Source organism: Parasteatoda tepidariorum, chromosome 9 (genome assembly GCF_043381705.1).
Source record: "Parasteatoda tepidariorum isolate YZ-2023 chromosome 9, CAS_Ptep_4.0, whole genome shotgun sequence".
NCBI classification, from domain to species: Eukaryota; Metazoa; Arthropoda; class Arachnida; order Araneae; family Theridiidae; genus Parasteatoda; species Parasteatoda tepidariorum.
Window position 1 is genome coordinate 39,187,347 of NC_092212.1, and position 23,782 is coordinate 39,211,128.

Sequence of the window (23,782 nt, forward strand, 5' to 3'; positions counted from 1 at the left end):
AGTAGTTATGAAAAACTAAGGCGTATATCTGTAGGTAAATATATATTATCAAACCTATGAAATTGGGGGCCCTCCTGGCCGAACGGTATCGTCTGTCAAACGCTGCGCAAAGTATCGAGGTAGCGGGTTCGAGTCCCGCTGTTACCCTGGATGTATCTTCGTGCCGTTCTTTTCTTTATTGTGCTATCTGTCCTTCTACTTGACTAAGGTTTATAATTCTAAATTGCGTACACAAGCCGGAGAATATATGTAATTCCAATAAACAAATAAACCTATAAAAATACTTAACAACGAGGAACAGGGACAACGAGGAACAGAAACATCAAGCGAGTGAGTTATTGGCATAAACACATTAAAGTACATGTTTACACACTTCTAAACGAATTTTTTTTTATCTCCAATGGGCAACAAAACGGTGAACAAAATAAACCGCAAGTTGGACGGAAGTGAAATGTTAAAAACTGACCGTTCATAGAAACTCAAAACAAACTGAGCTATATTTCTGTTTAAACTATGCTAATCAGTATATGCAGGCTCAATAATTTAAAGCTATATTCTAGTTTTAACAATTCATCATAATTAACGGAGTAGCGGTGGCTCGGGCATAGAGCACTCGCCTCCGACTGAGGTGACCAGAGTTAGAACCCTAGCTATGGCTGGTCGATACGAATTCCGCACCCAGCTCGAACCGATCCCAATGTTGACGTAACATATTTTCAATGTTAGTTGCATCATGGGTTAGAGTCCCTTTGCCTTCAGATTAAATTGGAGAGGTTTTCCTCTCCATGTCATGCAAATGCCAGTTAGTACCATTAAAAAAAAGTCCTCCGCGGATGCAAATTTCTCCGAATACATGATCCAAGAGTTCCTTCAAAATTGCAAGGCTACAGAGTTGAACATTGGTAGCCGTAAACTCAAAATTGGGTCGCTGGTCAACAATGGTTCTAAAATAAAACAAACACAGAAAAGGGATCAACATAGATTGGCCAACTATTTTTTTCATGTTTTTATGAGTTTTGCAAATTTATATTAAATTAGCTGTTACGTCTCCAAATGCTGAAATTTATAATTGTGCACATTAGGAAATTCCACGAATTATTTGTTTCAAATTAGATTTAAATTCAATTCACTGGTACTTTACATTAATCTCGAATTTTTGAACACTGGTAATTACTGGATAATCCCTCTCAATTTTGAACACTGATAATTACTGGATTATAATCCCTCTCAATTTTGGACACTGATAATTACTGGATTATAATCCTTCTCATGTTTGAACACTCGTGTATCAGTCTTTGAAACTTAAGGAGAAACTTTAATTTGCAAATTCTTTCACCTTCATTACTAATTTGAAAGAAAGAGTTCAGGTATACATGGAGTAAGCAATGAAATTTCAATTACTGAAGAAAAAAAATTTCAAAAAGCAAACGAATCATTGGAAGAGAACTTCTCAATTGGGTAATCCTAACTTATCTTATATTTATTTTCATTTGGATTTTTTAAAATTTATCATTATTTGAATCTTTATGGCATACTCTAGGTTTCCTTTCACTCACTTTTTCTATATTTTAAATTACTTATGAAGGTGAAAGTATATGCGACGAAAAGGTTCTCCCGTGCTATGGCATCCTTGTAATTGTTAAGCCCGCTTCAGGATGTAACCATTTCAGCTGCCATTTTTAAACTCCAGTTTTTCCGATGATTATGTGGGGATAGTAGCTTTCGACCATGTCTACCCCTCCATAGAATCGTGCTAACATATCTCATACTAGTGAATTGGATTTGTATATTTGTAGTGGTAGATACGCTACAATACTCACCCACCAGAATTATATCTGTGATAGAATTCGACGAATGGATTCCACTAGTTAATTCATTGCTGTTTTTGTGAGAAGCCGGGAGAGCTGTATTAAGTTCACGGTCGTATTTGCTCGTGTGTTGCCTATAGCAGTCGAGTGAATACGTTGTACGTTCTGTGTAATCGAGACTGACTGAGTAGCAACAGCGTGAGGAGTTGGATAATGTCGCAATCACAAGTAGCAAGTCAACTGTTCAATGTGTACCATCAATCGAAGTAAGCGGGTTCAGATCTGCCAACGTAGGGGTGTTCAAATCACGTCCGAAAGTCACCAGTGTGGGGAGAGGAGTTATCCACAATGTCAACCGTCATCTATGAAAAGATACCCCAACATAGTGTCGAGTTAACATGTCTTATATACTAGTGAATTGGATATGTATATTTGTAGTGGTAGATACGCTACAATTATATACTTTACGCGTTCGCTTTATAACAGCAAGCACCATTGAAGTCTAGTACACAAAACAATGCTTGATAGTCACTTTAAAAAAGAAAAATACTGTAAAGAGTAAAAATGCATTTATTTCCAATAAAAACATTAAAAGCATCAGTTCTAAGAACCGTTTACCATAAAAATTTAAAAGTAATCTTATTAAACAACTAAAAAATATTTTTCCTACGGAAGTCATAATTTCACTTCCTTTCAGCTTCCAAATTTTCAGCAATAAATCGGAATTCTTCTAACATTTTGGTTGCTTTATTCAATATATCCTGCACCTCCTGATATTCCGCTTGTCTCATCTCATCCAATTCAACCAGATCTGTTTTATCGGCTGTCTTATGCTGTTGATAATTATTTTGGGGGTGTTCCAGCTTTTCATTCTCCGAGTTTTTTGGAGATGCTGATTCCCGTTTTTCCTTCTCCTGATTTTCCGGCTGTGCAGTTTCCTTTTTGCTTGAAACTGTCTCCTGATAATGATATTCAGAGGAAAAAGAAATCTGAAAACATATTTGATACACTATATTTGATACAAAAATATATTTGATACACTTTTAGGAACAATGACAAAATTTTCCTGGGATTATAATATTTCTCTAAGTTTAACCATAATGGACTGCTGCCTGAAGAAGAGAGCTCAGGAAAATTTTTCTAAAGAAGGGTAAGGTGCATATTGTGCTGTCGTGCACCAAAGATGATATCATGATGAAGTAGAATCGTATTATAATTCTTATTTGATTACTCAATACTACAATTCAATTTGATGGTCAAAATGGTTCACACATCACCCAACCATGGCCAAGCACCTAGCCCAGTTTTCTTAGCGACCAGTCTTTCCACTTTTTAGCAGGAATACCACATTATTTTGACATCGGTCAGAAGACGTGATGCAGAATGGTTCAATTTGTCACCTTATTATGGAAATTTTTCAAAGCATTACTGTTCTCCCTATAGTTCGGCTTTGAGGAGAACTCCTCCAGACAAAAAGTCTGGGGCTGTCTGCTGTTATGGTAACAAGCGAGATCATATTTCTAATGGGGGTGAAATGGAGGAACGAAGGTGTCAATTGGTTTACTTATGGTTATTACTGAGAAAACTGTTCATAACGCACCCCTATTCGAAATGTCTTTTCCTCGTAACCATAGTACCCTCCACGAAGCAAAACTGGTGTCTGGAGTTCTCATGAACGCCGCACTATACCTAACACAATTTGAACTTCACAGCGCATACGAAAAATTTCGTTACAAATTGCAGTGTCTCCAAGGGCGAAACAGTAAGGTTATCGTTACGTTTAGCATTAAATAAACTGTGCAAAATCTTTCTATAAGGTTACAGAAAACTTGAACCGTATTATGGTTCAAGTTACTGATATGTTTCTACGTTGAAACAATGTTTCTAAGTGCAAAAATATGCAGAAAAAGCATTCAAACATTTTTTTTATAAAAATATTTAATTTTTATTCTTTATTTTCCATTTTTTAATTCTTCAAAAATTTCATTCGAAAAATACTAAATTCTTCAAAAATATTTTGTTTAAGACATTTCGGACAAAACTTTTATACTCAACAATCATTTTCAAAACTCAAACAGGATAAATAAAAATGTAATAAATAACGGAAGAATTTAATACACGGAAACGGGTATGCTGCTCCAAACTAATACAATGTTTCTCACTGATTGTAGTACTAGCAAAGAAAAAAACCTGATTATCAAAAACAAAATGAAGAAATATCACAGTAGTATTATCATAGTAGTAGCAATAAAATTAACCCTCAGGTTTGTGGGTTTATTTTACTGCTTTTTTTAAAAGATTGGCTTTCTATTTTTAGCATTTAAATAATTTAGTTCTAGCCATTAGTGTGTTTTTAATCCCACAATAAAAATTTAAATTTACTTGTTACAAACATTCATTAACTTTTCAATATTGTTTTGAGTTTTAAAAAAAAGTTTATCGTATCTATAAAATATCGTGCAAAATACTCACGCAAGCTCATTACAATGGGGCAATATCACGGAAAAAAATTATCATGGGACAAATTCTCGCACTGACAATAATATAGTAGAATAATCTCTCTGTCGTGGGATTGAATTTCGAGCAGATAAAATAAAACTGATCAAAATCTTACGTGAACAAAAGATCGGGGAACAGAAACTCTTACATTCAGAGCATAAGACAGAATTTTATGTAGCAAGAGATTTTGCAGATTAATGGAAAGCTTAAAAGCTTACTCTATTACTCAATTATCGTTATCAATCTGAATGTGCAACTACAAAATAAAAATTTAAATAAAGAGTGGAAAACATTACTAGGAAGAAAACACTGATCAGTTATGGAAACAGTAAAGTCCTTTGTAATGTGGGAGAATTGGCGACCCACCCAACATAAATGCAAAATGATTCATCACTATTTGAAGTGATTTATTTTCGTAACTATAGTAACCGCCAGCACGCGAGTCTGTTGTCTGGAGTAGTTCTCGTGATTTCCGGACAGTACGTATATGAAGACGCAGCTTTACCACCCTTATTTCATAAGCACTGAAAATCTGGTTAATTTTGGATACTTAAACAAGAGCGAAAAGGAGGATTAGTAATGTGAAATTTCATGAGAATGTTTTTGTAAACTTTCCACAAGTTCCCCACGCTAACATTAAAATAAATTTCGAAAGAAGTAAAAGGTAATAAAAAAAGCCCTTTTGTTTCTCGTGATCTACATTTAGTGAACAAATCTGAAATTGTCACTAAAATGGGTAAAAAAATTAGTTTTATGTTAATTTTACACATTTAATATACTTATTCTATGGAATATTTTACGTATAGTTTTAAAATATTCTAAATTTTTCGTGCCGCAAGAAAATAAAATTTGAGAACGTACAGATTGTCTCAATATTTTGCAATTCTTCTAGAATTAATAGAGTTATAGAAAAATTATAAAATTTTAAACATATTTATGATATCTAAATACATTGTTGAAGTATTGAGAAGTTTGAGTTGAATTTTTAACAAAATATCCATTGTTCATTTGAAAATTTAAATTCCTATCAGATGCTACGAAAGGGCAATTTCTATTTTTTTTTTATGGTTTATAAGCAATGGTCACGTGAAGAGAAAATTTTGATAAGCAAGGCAAAGCGTTATTTTGGGACATTTTTTCTAGTAAAGGAACATTAAATTTGTCAAATTTAGCTACAAGAATATTTTTAGGAAACATTGCTTCCCTTTAAAAATTGCACTCCTTAATACCAGTCAGAAAAATCCTCCAGTTATATTCAGAATACTGTAAGTTTTAAAACCTTATTCTCCTTAAATGTAATTTCCTACTGGGAGCCCCAAAAATCACGGATGTTTGAAAAATCAATTAAGGGAAAACGGAAGGAGAATGTGTACAGTTTTCTGCGTGTTGCTTTGGAAACTAGACATGTAATTAATTTTGAAACTGTGACAATAAATAGTTCCTTAACATCTGGAGCTGCAGAATAGCATGACTGACAGAACTACGTTTAATATAATTGCAATTCACCGTAAACAACGTAGTTTAATAGGAATGAAAAATCACCATTCCCCATACAAATAAATAAATGAAAAGAGTAAATATTTAATTGCCTAAGCAGAACGCAGCAAACTGTAAATTTCTAAATCGACATCATGTTATGACAGACGTTATTCATGCCATCAAGCTTTTAATAAAAATAGAGGGATTAAAATTTTGTTTCCTAAGCAGAATGCAGCAAGTAGTATTTCAAAACTACATCAGACAGCAGCACCAGTTATAAATACTATCAAGCTTTCATTAAATACGGAGGAAATATTTCTTGTTTCATAATTAGAATGCAGAAAGCCGTAAATTTCTACATCCCACCATGTAACTTCTGTTATCAATACTAGCGAGAAATCAAACTTACAGGGAATAAATAACTTGTTTCCTTAGCAAAATGCAGAAAATTTTGAATTTCAATTTCCACATCAAGTACCAACGTCCATTATCAATGCTATCAAGCTTTCGTTGAACATAGCGGTACATTCTTGTTTCCCAAACAGAACGCAGAAAACCTTATATTTCTATATTTACTTCATGAACTAGCATTATCAATGCTTTCCAGCTTTCATTAACTATATAAGGAAAAAATATTCCCTAATCAGAAAGCAGCAAATCGTGAATTTCTATAACCACATCCTGTAGCAACATCTATTATAAATACTATAAAACATAGAAGGAACAAATTGTTTCCTAAGCAGACCATAGCAAACCATAAATATCTGTATCCTTCCTATTTTCTTGAAACATTTGGTATCTTCTTTTTTTAGGCTCTTCATTCATTAACATAATTTAATTTTCAAGAAAAAATTATTATTCCATTATAATTCCATTATTTTAACGAGAAAAACAAAAGGTTTTCATTAAAACTATTTCAAAATCTACTTACGTAAAGTACAAAACCAAAAGCAGTAACTGAACCTAGAAATCCACTAATTATTCCAGAGATAAACCAGATGTCAGCGGGTTGATCAGGACTTGTGGTAGAGGTTAAGACTACACCCACCATAACACTGAAAACGCTCATCCAAAGACAGAATATTTCTCCACGCCGACGTCGAATTTCCTGTTTCTATCAATGAATTTATAATTAGGTACTGTTCGTAGTTTTTGTTAAACGAAATAAACTAAAATTAATGAACGAATTCGTTTCTATTCGTTTCTATTTCATTGTTTGTTAAACGAAAAGTTTACAAAGTTTTTTCATTGTTTGATAAACGAAATTTATTTTTGCATGAAGAAAATTTTTGATTTGCTTAAAATGTTCGCGAAATATAGCGAGATACGCACTAACAAGGGAAACTCTAGAGAAGTGTGACTCGCCAATTTTGAAATAAACTAGTGGGATGTATGCCTTATGAGGAATAATTTTAGGGGGGAAACATACGTTTCGGCCCATAGAAGGTCCTGTGAGAGATAAAAAATAATTCAAGATATAGATAAATCAGTATTTCATTGCTTCAATGCAGACTATTAGTTATTGTAATTATCTCATACTCCAATTAATAACGTGGTACTTTCACGTACTATATAATGTATACTTATTGTCAAAATTGATTTCGAAAATTTTCTATGTATGTAGTTTTTCGGAAAAACCTGTTAGGTTAATTTAAAAAAAAAATTGACAATAAATGTTTTAAATTTTTTTTTCCAAAAAATTTTCCAAATTAATTGGTGTATGTAATTGCAAATCAATTAATAATTAATAATTAATTAATTCTCTAATTAATTCACTAATTGGCAAATTAGTTATTTAACCATTTAATTACAAATTAATTGAAGTAGGAAACAATTACAATAACTAATATGAATAACTAATATACTGAATAATAATTACAATAACTAATATGCATTGAAGTAATAAAATACCGATTTTTCTATATATTGAATTATTTTTATCTCTCACAGGACCTTCTATGGGCCGAAACGAATGGCCCTATATTCTATGGGCCCTAAAATTATTCCTCATAAGGCATACATCCCACTAGTTAATTTCAAAATTGGCTCCCTAGTTCCCTAGTTTCCCTTGTAAGTCAAATAACACAAAAGTGCTCAAACATTCGACCCCTCATATATACTACTAAGACTAAGATGGTTCTATAAAATAGAATAGAATAGAAAGGGAAAAAAAGGAAAAAATGCCCTTTTGGCATTTTGGGTTTTAGGTAAATGTAACTTGTGTCTTATATATTTTCTTGTACTTAAACTGTTGATAAAATAATAGACAGCATAAAACCTTTTAAAAAACGAGGAAAATAAAGTAGCATTATTAGATTCGGATATGTAGATTTTTTCGTTAATAAAAATGATAATTTTTAAAATTTGCATGAATTTTTCCGCAAAACTTTAAAGCAATAAATCGATGCTATTTGAGGGTTTAAGTAATTTAGAACTACAAGTTTTCAGAATGTTTCAAAATCAAATTTTAAAAAAAATCAAAAATTCGATTGCAGTTTCAATTCAAGAAAGCCGATTTGTATGACGTTAAAAAAATTTTGTAACACTTATTGCATAAAAACAAAGACACTTAACAAAAAATCTAAAAACAGGCAACTATATACTATTTAATTATCTACCAAAAACTGTTGATTACAGAATTGTATAGGCATAATTTTCTAAGAAAAAATTAGAGAATCTAAAATACTGCACGCTTTATATCTTAAATTCTGATAGGGTGGCGGCCTAGTATTTTACAGTTATCGAACGATATTGCCAACTAGAGTTAATATCCATCATCAGTTTATGAAAATTAAATTAAGAGGATTAAAACCATATTTAGAATTTTCCCACCCTTTCTAAAGTTCAGTTCGGTCTATGGGAAAAAGACCTCTAAAGGCAATATTTTCCAGAATGCAGTTTACTCCTTCCCTCTATTTAAAGGGTGTCAAATTCAAATAATTTGTAAAAAAGGCGTCTTTATTCAGTTAAAATAAGCTTTTGTGCTCAAATTCTTAACTCAAAACACCGCCCGCACTAATTGATTAAATTTTCACCAGCGAAAATCCGATCTTTAAATCAGAAGTTATTGAGGGTGTTCACTTTCGCATTCTACAAAAGCTAAAGCATGAAACTTAAGTGAAGTTTAATAATTATTTGACTCGTATAAGGACATACTACATTCACTCGATTAAATTTGCGAAATTTCCTAATAAAGATTTAGAAGAAAAAAAAAGCATATTGGCAGTTAAAAGCATGAAAGAAAACTAATAAATTCCTGAATGTACAACATTTTTATCTGAATATTTTCAGTATTTATTTTATAACCTCTAAAACAAATTAATACAATAAATTCAAATTATTTTCATCAAACTCGTGATATTTACGTAAACATTTTTAACAATCATAAAACGCAAAAGATGAAAATTATTTTAACTTCAAAATTTTTATAGCTAAGAAAAAATATGAGTTTTTTTAAATAAGTTGTTATTTAAGAAAGAATTTAAAGCAAACACATTAAAAACTGTCAATTTATTAAAGTTAAATAAATGTACCATTTTATTGCAACCCATTACAAAGAATTATTGAACCAAAATTTGGCAAGAATCAAAATTTTATTTTTAAACAATTTGAAAACATTAACTGGTTAAAGAGCATAATAAATTTATTTAAAAACAAAGAAATTAAAATTTCAAACCTTACCGTCATTGTGGTAATAAATTTAAAAAGGATATTTTTCTTAAAAAAAATTTCGTAAAAGACTGCCAGCCACCGTCCCACAGATAGAATACTTAATTAACACAATTTTGAGATTGTGGAATGTAGATTAGCGCAACGAACTTTTTGTGTAAGCTTATAGCTCTGTTTTTCCATTAACGAAGTTATTCAGTGGCGCCATTAAGGGTCAAAATACAACATTTGAATACTATACGTCTTAGTTCATTTTACAGGGAAGTCCCCCAGTGGACTGATCGTTAAGACACGGTTCCCAGCAGATCACTGAAGTCAAGCATCAGTGACTGCGGTCAGTGTGCGGGTGGGTGACCACTCAGATCAATCTGCGTAGAGACCGAGGGTGTGCGGTATTGGTCCTCGTTAAGCTGTTCTACCTTAAAGTACTCGAATTCTCGTGCAGATCGTTGGGCTACCGAAGTGGGGGTGAAATCCCCTCAGCAGAGGATCGAAATTGTGATGGTAGGTCTTTGGATCATCCTCAGGGATGTTTCCCAGACCGCCGCCAATAGCCCATTGTGCATCGTAATTTTGACCTGAACCAGTAAATGACCAATCTCCGATCCAGAACCCTTTAGAGGTATTTGATTTTGTTTTACAACCGGCATTGTACAGCCGACCCGATTCTGAGTTTACCACTGTAATTATTCAACTCGGTAGCTCTGTAATATTGAACTCATGACCATTCGACCCAACCTGGAAGACAAGGGAACTCCTGAATCCATCACTGGCACAAACTTTCCTTCGTGAACTTTCTTGTTGGAACTAACCCTAATTTGCATTACTTGGAAAGGAAAATCACGAAAACCTCCCACTTTTAGTCCGACGGCAAGAGGATTCTAACTTATGATCCGTCTACCACGGAGGATATTTTACGTCAGCACTAGGGTCACTATGGAGCCGGGTACCAACCGGGTACCAATCAGGAACAGTTGGGATTCAAACCTGGTTTACATCATTGGGAGGCGAATGCTTTATCCCCTGAGCAACCGCCGCTCCAGAGGTATTGATAGTTATGAGAACTTGAAGGAATTTGAGACCCAGGTACATTTAGCGTACACCAGTATCAATTTTGCACACTGTAGTCTTCTTCTGGAGAGGATCGAACTCATGACCTTTTGGACATGGGCCCAAGTTCTACTAACTCGGCTATACAGGCCTCACACAATTTTAATTTTCGAAATTAAACCAATTTATCGCGAAAGTTATAAAGAGTGATAGCTTAATTCTTTTTCTTCTTGTATATACAGAGAAAGAAGGAAATATACTTCGATTTTCAAGGGTGAGAATCGAACCTGCTTACAAATCAACAGTTTTACGAATATTGAGAAAAAATGGCGAACTGAAATGTGTATTTTGTATGAAAAAAAAAATTTAATAAAATTCCTATAAATTGAATTTATTTTACCCGCATACTTATAAGTTTCATGAATTAGTTGAGAAATTTATTGTTTGTTTTTTTTAATTTATTTACTGTTACGCAAACATATGTAAGCTTGTGTTTTGTTTAGAAAGGCGGCTTTCAAGCCCCTTATCAAGATGAAAAGCTGATACCACATTTCAGAGAAGGGTATGTCAAATATGCTGTTGTTGTTGTTGTTGTTAATTTACGTCGCACTAGAGCTGCACAATGGGCTATTGGCGACGGTCTGGAAAACATCCCGGAGGATGATTCGAAGACATGCCATCACAATTTTGATCCTCTGCGGAGGAGATGGCACCCCCGCTTCGGTAGCCCGACGACCTGCGCGCGAAGTCGATGTCAAACATGCATTCAATGTTACGGTGGGATTTAAACCCACTACCTCCACTCTGCAGAACATTTAGCGTATCAACGAGACCGTTCGATCAGGGAGATCTCCAGTATTATATTCGATGTAAAATTTAACGGTTCACCACACTAAGCTAAAAGTAAGCGATGAAATGTAATCTAGAGCCTCTGTAGCTCAGGAAATAAATCGTACGCCTCCCAATGAGGTGACCCGGGTTCGAATCCCAGCAATGGCTATTCGATACGAATTCCTCAACCGGCTCACACCGACCACAGTGCTGATAAGAAATATCCTCAGTGGTAGACAGATCATGGGTCAGAATCCCCTTGCTGTGGGAGGTTTTAACTTTTTTTTTCCACATTTAACGCAAATACGAGATAGTTCAGTAAAAAAGTCCGACAAATTTCTCTGAATAATTGATCCAGGAGTTCCCTTGTCTTCTGAATTGGGTTCAAAATTGCAAGGCTGCGGAGTTTACGTGATCTAAAAGTCGCGTAGGCTCAAGAGATAAAATACTCGCCTCTTTATAAAGGAGATCCAGGTACAAATCCTAGTTATGGCTGGTCGATTCGGAACCTACTCCCGGTTCCTACCAACCAATGTACCAACGTAAAATATCTTTAGAGGTAGACGGATCATGGGAAAAAGTTCTCTTGCCATTTGGATAAATGTGTGAGATCTTTGTAGTTTTTTTCTCCATGTGACGCTAATGCTGATTAGATCCACCAAAAAATCCTTCACGAAGGTTAGCTAGATCCAGGAGCTTCTTTATCTTTTGGGTTGGGTTCAAAATTACAATGTCATAGAATTGACCCTTTGTCATAATCCAAATAATGGTATGGTTGTTCAACGATGATTAAAACACGTAGTCTGAATAAGCTAATCAAACAAAAAAAAGCCTTCTAAATGGTGTAGAAAAAAAAAGCGAAAAATGATTGAAAATTACAACAAATTTACATGACCCGATATGGTGCTCTTAAGCCCCATAAGCGTCCTCAGGTGCCCATTTGAAGGATAGGTCTGGTACTCTTTAGTGACTTAGGAGTACAAAACCGTGGCATTTTCTTACGCAATCGGGACTTTATCCTCCCCCCTGCCATACTCTTACGGGTCACAAATTAAAATTCGGCAGACATAAACAGTTTTAAACCATTCGTTCTAAGTTATTCAGACTCTGTGAAAGTAGTTTGAAACCAGTATAATCCAAATTAACACATTCGTAACAAGCACAATGTTGACCAGTACTCCAAAAAGACCAACGGTAAGATTTTGGTATTATCCATGCTAAGATAGAAATTGAGTAAGCTTTTAAGTTTCTGTAAAAAAATATACTATTTATGTTGAAATTGTTTATTACCTAATAATTTTTTATGTAAAGTAAATGTTCTATGTAGCAAAGTTAAAAATAAATACAATAGCTTTTAGGAAAAATAAAATATCTATGCTTTTATTGAAATTGTTCAAGTTTATTGTAGTTTATTGGAAAAATAAAGCAGTGTATTATTTTAGTGTTATAGGGAAATTTTTAGTTAATTGCTAATGATTAGAATGGTTATTGATACAATTTTTTGTTTCTAAAATATCTTTTTCAAAAAAATTTAGTTATCGTTCAATAATCAAAAACTTAATAAATTTCGCTAAGAATTACATTTTGAAAATATACGCATGTAATGAAGCAATATACAGTTCCCAAAATGTTGTGTCAGGGCTCGAAAAAACTCAGAAATTTTACCCGTCCCCGAGGACGGCTTGTCCATCAATGTATCCGTCCTGCTTTGAAACTAACCCGTCGCTTCTAAATGAATAAAAATATAATATTCTCTTATTTATTACAAACATTTATATAAATTGCACAATGAATTAGTAGTTACTTGGATTACAAATAAGGATTACATTATACAGTAATAAGAGAAATACTAGGTTATTAATAGAAACCTAGTATTTCTTTCATGAAATAAATTCTTTCTTTTATGAAATAATTTAAATGACAAAGGTCAAGTTATCTGCAATGTCAATTTATCCGAAGGCACTGCGTTTTTAAAATGAATCGAATATGATTTTTGCCAGTTCCACAATCAAGCCAATGATTTACAGAGATTTCTGCACAGAAATCTGAAAGAGGTTTTCCATTTAGGTAGATGTTCATAATTGCAACATTACGGGAAAATGGCCGTCCGCTCGGACGTCGGATTCGAGAAATTCGTTGTCCGCAGGGAATTTTTGACCGCCGAGGATGGGCGGACGGGCAGTTTTTCGAGCCCTGTGTTGTGTCAAAGACTAATCATAATTCATTTTTACCATATATATTTTATAATATCTATACTTTCTAAGAATATTTGATATAAAACTGTAATCAAACGCAGTTTTCAGTTGAAAATTTAAAAATCCGTGGTGTTTATTTTTTCCTTTTGTTTGGCAAGACCACGCAAAATTTTCTTGTTGAAACCACTTCTAATATTTATTAACTGATTAAGATGAGTAAATTCTAAAATTTGGAAGATTTAACTAAATATTATGATAGTATAAACTATTATAAAACGTATGCATGACAAGGAGATAAGATAATAAAATAAAATTACGACACATTTAAAAGCTCTTAGTGCAGCTCTAGTGCAACGTTAGCAAAACAAAAACTAAACCAAAGCACATTGCTTTATTGAAATTGCATACATTTGTGCTCAATTCAGGCGTATAAGCTTCTGTCAAGTTGGATAGATAGAACTAATCAGAGGACATCACGGAGAATAAATCCAAGGTTGCGGTGGGATACGAACCCACCACCTCCACGCTTCGCAAATGCTTTAGAGTTCTAATGATTTCAAACTCTAGATCAGTTGTGGGTGTATCTTTCGACATTTTTTACTCATTTTTATCGTTTTCATCTCTATTATCAGGAGCAAGCATTAAATCAGATACTGAAGTAATTGAAAAGCAATGGGATGTGAGTTGTAGTCGACATGCGCGTTATCGAGAAGCACTTATCCCCTAGAAGCTTTGTTGAACTCTTTTGTAATGCATTTTGGTAGACACTGTCCAACGCAGTTAAAATCAACAAATCCAGTGATTCCGGAAGTATAAAAATATCTTAAAGGTCATCGAAATCTAGAAAAATGATTACCTTACCAATTGTTTAGTGTAACGCTTTTTACATAAGTGAAAAATTAAAAGATTCGAAGGTTGAAGTTTGCTTGAAAAAATTCCATTCGCAAATTTGACATTTTAAGCACGCATACTTTCTTTAGCAACCCTTCTCGTGCCTTGGCTATCCCGTCACAATTCGGATTTTGACTCAAGAGGAACCCTCTGACAGAAAAAAGGACGATAAGATAGAATGTCAGGAAAAACGCTAATTAAGTCCCGTTTTTTTTAAGAAAAGAAAACTCAGAAAAAGTTTGTGCGAACTTTGTAGAGAAAAAAATGATTTTGATTTATTAGAAAAACGTATAAGGCGTTGCGGGACTTTCTTAAAAAGGTTAACGTAAAATCCGGGATATTTTAACATTATCGGCATAGGCAATTTTCATGGACTAGCAGATAATGCAGGTAATACAAAATAACGTGCGGAACGGACAATGTAAAATCGGGGTTCTACTGTGTATATTTTTTTGGCAGTATTTGCGCTCTAAGGACTAAAAATAAATTTTTTTCCCCCAAGGTCTGAAAGTAGTACGATGTAGGAAGCAGGTTACTTTATTCCAATTGCTCTCGAAATCGTGCTAACTCTAAAATGATTGAGTATTAATGATTAAAGGTATAAGTAGAATACGTGAAACCCAAAATAATTGTTTAATAGGAAATGCAATATTAAACTTTTAAGCTTGAAACTAATACTGAATATAAACCTGCATATTGTTGAAGAAACATGTTATGTAATACCAAGTCAAGTGTGATTTTTATATGTGCTGCTTTTAAAGACTGTATCTTTTTGGGATCTATAACCAACTTTGTTTTATTTTAAAAAAATGGAGATATTGGCTCTGTTGAAACTTCAACGCAGAAAACACTAGGACTAACACTAATTTTTAAATTATTGTTTTGAGCTTATTTTTGCAGGAAATTATTTTATAGTGTGCGTAGCCAAATTATTCAACAAGAAATAAGCATTTTTCAAGCACTCAAAAAATATTTTTAAGCATTCTAAAAAATATCATAATTAGGCATGGTTGGAAAGTTTTTGACAATCAACGGTTTTATCTTCATAACAGTCATGTCAAAAAAAAGAAAAAAAAAACTTTTGACATTTTTTTTGACAATTGTCAAAAATCATGAAGTTTTGAATCATGTAAAACAAACGGCGTTTTCATACGCTGCGGACTGACTACACACCGAAATAGATTGGTGTTAAATTAATTACGAAAACGTTGAATAGAACAATGTGAACTGTCTTTTTGCATAATTCGAAGCGAAAATCAACATAGTAAAGGAAAAATCTCATTTTGAAAAAGGAAAAATTAAGCATTTTTTAAAAACACCCAATGAAAAAAGCACCCTTAAGGGCTTTTAAAAAACTAAAATCGAAAATGAGCACCTTTAATCACTTTATAAAAACACTACGCACCATGTTTTACAATTATTAAACTAGTACTGATTCAGTGTGAAATTCCAAATATATATTTCTTCAGGGGACAAAATTTAAAAACTATTCTTGATTTTTTAGGTATGAAAAAAATTTAACGTAATTTATAGAATTAAAATTATTTTCTTTTAAACAGGTACATTTAACTTTTCTTGATAGAAAGTGTTCTAATACGTTGATGATGGTTCCTGCGATTTTTGGACTTGTCAGCTTTAGCCTGGCTTTAATTGCCTCTTCAACAGGACTGCCTCATTTTTGGCTGAAATTCGCAATCTTGTCTGGCACTTTTTTCAGTTTTCTCACTTTTGCAGTGGTAAGTTTATATTATTCCATTTTTCTCCTATGTTCTTACTTAAATGTTGGTAATGAATTCGTTTACTCTTGTTATCATGAATAATATAGATCAGGTTTCATAGCAGATACAGCGCTTGGAATAAAAAATGTTATCTTTCTTATGGTAAATACAGTGCTAATTTTATTTCATTGCCATGTTTCTTGAAATGTCGATCTTTAGCCACAATCACATGCCGCAGTCGTGTTATCTTTAATAATATAGATCAGGCTTCATAGCAAATGCAGCGCTTGGAATAAAAAATTGTATCTTTCTTGTGCTAAATACAGTGCTAATTTTATTTCATTGCCGTGTTTCTTGAAATGTCGATCTTCAGCCACAATCACATACCGTAACCAATCGTAGGACGAAATTTGTATGCTTCAAAGAAAAATGTAAGCGCCATCTTTCGGAAAACTTTCGAACTAAAACTAGGAGTTTTAAAATAAAGAAGTTTATCATGTCACATGAATATGCTGCAAGAATTTTTTTCTATAAGTTTTTGAATATTGCGAGTTTAATTTAGGCCACCCAGTAAATGCTCCATAGTTTTAAATTATTTGTTTTCGAGAACATGGGGAGAAGGGGGTAAGAACGATAGCTAAGATTCGAAGACCTGTTAAAACTAAATTGTTCAACCTAGAAACTACCTGATTTAATCAAGATATTCATTGGTTAGTTGTGTTCGATATGTCATTCTTGAAACTTGATAGATATATCATACGTTTTTTTTATTTATATAAATTGTTTTATAGAAGTTAATAGAGTTCTCCTAGTGGGGCAAGGTCGGGTACGCATGTTAACTCCATGGGAAATTTAGAAATATTATCATTTCAGTGAAAACGTAGCAGGCATTTCTATTGTGACAATTCAAGAAAATTATACATGTAATTTACATGTAATGCAATCAAAGCCGTACTCTAGGAGGGAGGGGGACAATTATCACGGATTATAAAGAAAACTCAATTTTGTATAGTCTTCAAAAAATCTACAAAATATGAAAAGGTTTTTGGGCTTTGAAAAAGACCGCAATTAATTTAGTCCTCTGGACCAAGAAACCTTTATTCAGCCTTGGATGTTATCTTACTCCTCCTCAGAGCTGCAGCTTTCGTAGATCCAGTATACTCGCATCAAGCTCTGGGCCAAAGCCTGGTAGTACTTGATCTTACCCCAAAAGGTCCTCGAAACAGAACATTGCTACTTAGAGGGCTGATTTCTTATTGTTCGTGAATGTATGAATATTTAGCAAATGTATAATAAGCTAGACAACAAAAAAATTAGCTGTAATGACCAATAAATAAGGTTAATTTAAAAACAAAAGAACATTAGAGAGCTGACTTAGTAAAACAAACTTATCTACACCCATGCTGTAAATTAATCAAAAAACAGCACACCATCTGGTAGGTCTTTCTTGACTTTAAAAATGTATTTCTGAATTTTTTTACTAGAAAATAAACTAATTTCACCAAAATCAAGGTACCCAGTTTCACCTTACTCGCATCTTTGTCAATTTAGATTTTCGCTCAAAACATATCTAACAAATTTATCCAGTTTTTAATAAAAACGAAGCATTGTTTAACACATGATTTTTTTTTTCGAAATAGTTGGCGTCTTTCCCTGCCCGATATCTCAATTTATCAATTTTTGTAACTTATGCCATTTTCTGAATCCAGAAGCATTGCTGATTCCTAAAAATTTTGTTCAGAGATTTCGCAACTTCTATGTAAACAGATTTACAGCACATGCGCTGTTTCTTGAAAACATACGCACTTAGTATAAGTAAAACCGCGAAATTGTCTCATCAATTCAACATGAGACTTATAAAATAAAAAACCTTTAAATTCAATTCGTACTTTTTTTCTCTTTACGGTTGTTATGCCAGTACTAATTTTCGAGTGGAAGAGAATCTTTTTAGTTTGGAACAATTATTTCCTTATCTAAAGTGTTCTTAGAAACATTGGATTAATTCTTAACCCTAATATTGGTATCTTGAAAGATAACACGGTGCAAATCTGCTGCAAACTAAATATGGTACAAACTTTTGAGCCAAGTTTCCATCCTACTTGAACTACAGTATCAGGTTGTAAAATTTAAGAAGCATAATAATATGGCTCAACTTAGCACTATACTAATGTACTAGAAAAATTTAAAGATAATATGCTTCCACTTGCATCAAAATTTCTTAGTCTCTTTCTTCAACACTTTCTCATTTAGTATCGTTTCTGGGTAACTAGACTTGAAAAGATATTCTTTAATTTCCCTTTCTTATTGGCATGGCAACACTATTTTTCTGTTATAAGGCCCTTTCTCTCCTAACCGGTCTTTTTTTTTCCAATGCCACCTGTGTTGACATTCGACAATTCAGGAGTATGATGGCAGATTTGTTGGCTACTCTTTCAGGTTCACCATATTAGGTGGGCCAATGTTGCTCTCACAGTAAGGACAGATAGTACAAAGAATGAAAGAACACCCATGCCTTGTCCGGGACTCTAACCCAGAACCTCCCTGATCCCTACATAGTCCGGCTGGCCTCCCAACCAAACTAAACAGTGTGAAAATGACAACACTGAGAGTGAAATTTCTAAGATGCTTTTGATTCCCTTCGCTTAAATAAATTTATGGTGGATATTCTCTGTTCGGTATTTTTCAATATATGTAAAATACAAGGTTGCCACACAATAACAATATGAAATATGAAGCAAGGTTTTAGATTCTCTATTTATTTTTTCTGACAAAATTACACCAATAAAATTCTGTGAACAGTTTTCAATAAATAATTAAATAGTATACTGTTGCCTGTCTTTAGATTTTTGACAAGTACCTTTTGCTTTCATGCAATTAACGCCAAGAGAATTTTTTAGCGACATTCAAATCGGTTTCCCTCAGTTTAAACTGTAATGAAATTCGATTTGAGAAAAATCTAACAGCTAAGAAACGTGTAGTTTTAAATTACTTACTCAAAACTTCAAATTGCATCACTTTAATGCTTTAAGGTTTTGAGAAAAAATTCACTGCAGTTTTAAAAAGTATAAAGAGCTATTTCTCCTAATCTAATTACAGCTATCCCTTTATTTCCTACCCTTTTTTAAAGCGTATTGTACTGTAACTACAATATATCATCAAAAGTTTGCTAAATACAAAAAATATCAAAACACAAATTAATTTAACATATAAGTAATTGCGTAGGTAATCTGCAAACTACCTAGATCAGTGGTTCACAAATGGTGTTCCTCAGAACCCTAGTGTTCCGTGGAAAAGTCAAAGGGGTTCCGGGATTAAGGGCAGTTGCTTTTACCAGTGACCTTTGAAACCTTTAATTATAGTTTGATCCAATCAATACTCGATTATTTATAATTAATTAGTCTCGCTTATGAAATTATTTAAAGTAAAATGCCAATGAAAAAGAAATGGAATATTTTTTTATTAAATATCATTTTTCTATTAACAATAAATTATGAAAAAACAAATAAATTAAGAAATTATCAAGCATTTAAAAAACTTAATTATCTCTCATCACGCTTTTCAGATGGAAAAAAGATTACCAAATTTGATAAAAAAAATCTGCTTCCCTAGTAATGGTTTTCAGCATTTATAACTGTGTTTTAATTTTTATATAAAAATATTTCTACTTATTTTATTTTCAGCTACATGCATACATTTCACTATTATTTAATACATTATTTTGCATTATTTTATAACCATTATTAATTTTTTTATAAGTATTGCTGAACAACATACCCAATTATGAGTTTACGACTATAAATGATTAACTCCGTAGCCTTGTAATTTGGTCCCCATTCCAGAAGACAAGAGAACTCCTGGATCAAGACAGAAACAAACTAACTTTCCCGGAGGACTTTTTGATGGAACTAACCCACATTTGCGTTGCATGGAATTGAAAACCATGAAAATCTCCTACGGTTAGCCCGATGGTGAGGGGACTCTAACCCCTGATCTGTTCTACTACTAAGGTAATTTCCCCTTCGTTCCTCCTTTTCCAGAATTCCCTCTCCATTCGGCTAAAAGTGGTGTTTTTCTGTAATTTTTCCTCTGCATGAAAGGCGAAGGTTTATTCCACTAGAAGTTCTCTAAGAAGATCAAATTGTTCCAAGGCTGCAAAAAATGGTGGGCTGTTCATTGCTGGATATAAAATAGTGTTCTTCCCTAAATATATTACAGGTTGGAAGGACTAAATTAGTAATTTGTATTAGAATGCTTGGAAATGCAAATTTATTAATATTAAACTTTTTCTTCAATTAGTTCCTGATTCTAATGATAATAGATGGAATACGAACTGAATGTTGTTGCTGTTTCTTGAAGGTTCTGAAATGGTGCAAAAGATTTAAATTGCTTGGCTATGAACGTGAAGATTTAAATACATATTCCAGTTATATGGAGAAGGACGATATTTATTGGAAAGATGTCGTTTAGTTCAGTTTTTAATGATAATCAGACATTGTCTTAGATGCGGCGAATATATTTTCGCTTTACAACATTGTTATTTTTATATTCTTAATAAATGTAATAAACCTTTTTGATTTTATGTATGCTTGCATAATTTCGCCAGTTTTAAACAAAGATATAGGTGATACATCTTGTTGAAGATAGTGCCACACTGAAATAAAAAATTATTCTTTGAATATTTTCTGCGAAACAAAAACTTCAGTTTTAGTTAAGATATTAAATTATAATTATATATTATATGCGTTTATCATATTTCCCGTTAATTCTGGGCCATAGATGGCGCCACTGGAAAACAAGAACAATCGCACCCCCCCTCTGCCTTAATGGCATACGTCAACAACAGATTTGCTAGGAAATTGATATTGCTGCTAATTCTATATTCTTTGTAATTTAAAGTTTTTTTTATTTTATCCAACTTTGAATTCTTGAAACATTTTTAAGCAAATTTGTAGACAATAGCAAGACCATTTTTACTAAATAGTGCCAATCTTGAAAATAAAATATTCGATTTTTTTTCTTTATCTTTGAAATAAAATTTTCAAATGAGTATTTAAAGATTTTGAATGAACGAAATTCTCTTCTAAACAGCGACTTCGATTAAATTTTATATTTTTGCCGCATTTTCAATTACAGGCTTCATTATGTTCTAAAATCATAAAATATGGCACTTTTTTTTTTTAGTTTGAGAGCATAAAATCGAATATTGAAATTAACTGCACAATTATTCTTTAGTGCTTTTATAAATTTTCAGCTTTTTTTTTTCTTAAATCTTGCTTATAATTAGCATTTTAATATTCGGTTATTTTTAAGCCTTTCATGGACTCTTAGCATTTTTAAAAACAATTTTATGCATAATAAATATTTTTTACCTACAGGTATTTGAAAATTTCGATTTTTTAATTTTTTAATCCTCATTATGTAATTTAATGTTTAGGCAAAAATAAAGAGGAAAATTAATTTGGTTTTTTTTTAAATATTCTCGCACTTTTGAATATTTTTTACTTACGTAGCTTTCTTTTCTCTTACATGTTTAAAAAAAAATTAAGATTTTCAAAAGTTGCTGTAACCTTTTTTGTAAATTTGCTAATTTTATCTCCATTTATATTAGCACGTTGAATGCACTGGGGGTCACCGGTGACCAGCACTGAGTTTATTCGTAGCGCCACGGGGGTCAGTGGTGACCGACGAAGCAAAGATTATTAGAAACGCATAATTCGAGTAAATGTTTAATTTTTTTATATCGTTACTAAAATGGTTTGAAGAAATTAATACAATATAGAGCACACAAAAATAGTTTTATTTATATACACAGAGAAGCCAACTTGCTCCTGACAGCGAATAAATATTTTCAAGTGGTAGTTTATTAATTGTGATTCTTGGTTTACTAAATTCAATTTAGCAGATTTTCATCCACCACTATTTCTAAACAATTCGTAGGTTTATATAATTCACCACTTTTTTCAGATATCTCATGTCAAACCTTTTAAAAAACTAGCAAAATCTGAATAATATTTGAAAATTTAGTTTGTAGTTATTTACATTGTGGCCAGATGTGCAAGCCATGTAAAACTAGAGTGGTATTAAATGCGTTAATATGATTTTTAAATGAAATTGCGAACTATATTCATTTTTCGTTAAAAAAAGTGACAATCAATTTAAAATAAAAAAAATTTCTCTATCAACAAATGTATCGTTTAGAATTTAAAATTCTTATACAAAATTGCATCAAACTTGTGATTAATTTTCATACTTTTATTCACTTTTACTACTTGATATATTTGTAGAGGAATCTTAGAGCAAAAATTTTAACTTCAGTGAAAGTCGTACTTTTCTTGGTACTGCAATGTCCAATAAAAAAAGTACCTTAAAGAATTTCCACTTTTGAATTGTGTTCTGAAAAAAAATTTAATTATAACAATTTTAAACTTTTTAAGTGTGTTTCTAAGCATCTGTAAAAGAAATACTTGTTAGAAAAGCTAAGTACTTAGAACAATTGTATCTAAATCAAATAATGAAGGGCTTATCTTTGATTTTAAGTTGATTTTTTACTTGTGTTGCCTTAATATTTTGTACTTAACCAACATTTGGTAATATAGTAGTTATTAGACAGCACAATACATAACAAAAAATTTCAAAAAATAACGGTGTTTCCTTATAAGATTAATGATTTTTTGAACTTTTATAAATTTTTTTATCAAAACTTTAACGCAATAAAATGAGGCAATTTGTAGTGTTGAGTAAGTAATTTTAAACTACACGTTTCTTAGCTTTTGGATTGTTTAAAATCTAATTTTATTGCAAGTTAAAATTATGAAAATCGATTAAAAACAGATACTTATCGAAAAGCTACAAACAGGTAATTGTATGTTACTAACTACCTATTAAAAACTGTTGGTGGCAGAATTGTTCTGGATTAATTTTGTCACAACATTAGATTTTGTCATTAGAAAATCTAACTCACTCTTTATATCTCAAAATTGTGATTCGGTGAAGGTCTTGTTTTATTGCACATGTATAAAAGATTCTGTCAAATAGAGTAAATATCCATCAGTTTATTTGTTAATAGTCTTCCCAGTCTTCAGCCATTAATCAATAGATGGCGCTACTTATGTTGAAAATTACAAGAAGGTGGGTTAACGTCATTTGTATACAGTGAAACCGTTGTTTGACTAGTTGAAAAAAGATACCGTCCGTGTGATAGGTTTAGCTGTGCGCAAAAAAAGCTACTCGTAATTTTTTTAATATAAAAATTATCAGTTGGGATAATTTAGAAAAGTATATGAACTGTCCTTGAAATTGAAAACTATTTCAGCTAACGATATTTAAAAATGTGGAGTTTTTCAAATGTGACATCAGCACCTGACCGAGGGGGGGGGGGGTTGTGATCTACTTATTATTTATTTATTTTTTTTTTTGACAAGTGGACAATAGCAATGTTTACGTAAGATATCAAAATCCCCTTATTTTCAAATCTTTCATAAAAAGTAAAATAAAAATTATAACAAAAAAATTGCTCGTGGATAATTTGGTCGATTTTGGGGAAAACGAATTTTTTTCGAAGAATTTTAGAAGTCAAAAGTTTTGAACATGAAAGAAAAACACAAAATACTCCTAAAGAAAAATTCTATTGAAAGTTCTATAA

At 32.3% G+C, this 23,782-nt stretch overlaps 1 protein-coding gene and 1 long non-coding RNA gene across 5 annotated transcripts; one reads left to right on the plus strand and one right to left on the minus strand.

Moving 5' to 3' along the window:
- Positions 1-2,360: 2,360 nt before the first annotated feature.
- Positions 2,361-9,626, minus strand: LOC107445278 (uncharacterized). Of its 4 annotated transcripts, none has more exons than XM_043046498.2 (3): positions 9,468-9,626; positions 6,718-6,900; positions 2,361-2,767 (listed from the first exon to the last, which is right to left on the minus strand). In XM_043046498.2, the coding sequence occupies exons 1-3, from the start codon at positions 9,471-9,473 to the stop codon at positions 2,492-2,494; spliced, it is 465 nt and encodes a 154-aa protein (XP_042902432.1). In that variant the 5' UTR covers positions 9,474-9,626; the 3' UTR covers positions 2,361-2,491. The 4 variants fall into 4 exon arrangements, with proteins under 4 accessions (XP_042902432.1, XP_042902430.1, XP_042902431.1 ...); XM_043046496.2 differs by having other exon boundaries at positions 2,361-2,797; XM_043046497.2 differs by lacking the exon at positions 9,468-9,626 and adding an exon at positions 9,320-9,352.
- A 2,714-nt stretch (positions 9,627-12,340) lies between these two features.
- On the plus strand, positions 12,341-20,719 carry LOC107449036 (uncharacterized). The gene is made up of 3 exons (XR_011637656.1): positions 12,341-12,530; positions 15,982-16,158; positions 20,437-20,719. It is a non-coding gene; the product is annotated as an uncharacterized lncRNA (long non-coding RNA).
- The last annotated feature ends 3,063 nt before the right edge of the window (positions 20,720-23,782 follow it).

Coding starts and splice junctions, on each gene's coding strand:
- LOC107445278 (XM_043046495.2), bottom strand. Junction 2,798..6,717: donor CTTTTGGTTTTGTACTTTAC/GTAAGTAGATTT, acceptor ATATGTTTTCAG/ATTTCTTTTTCCTCTGAATA.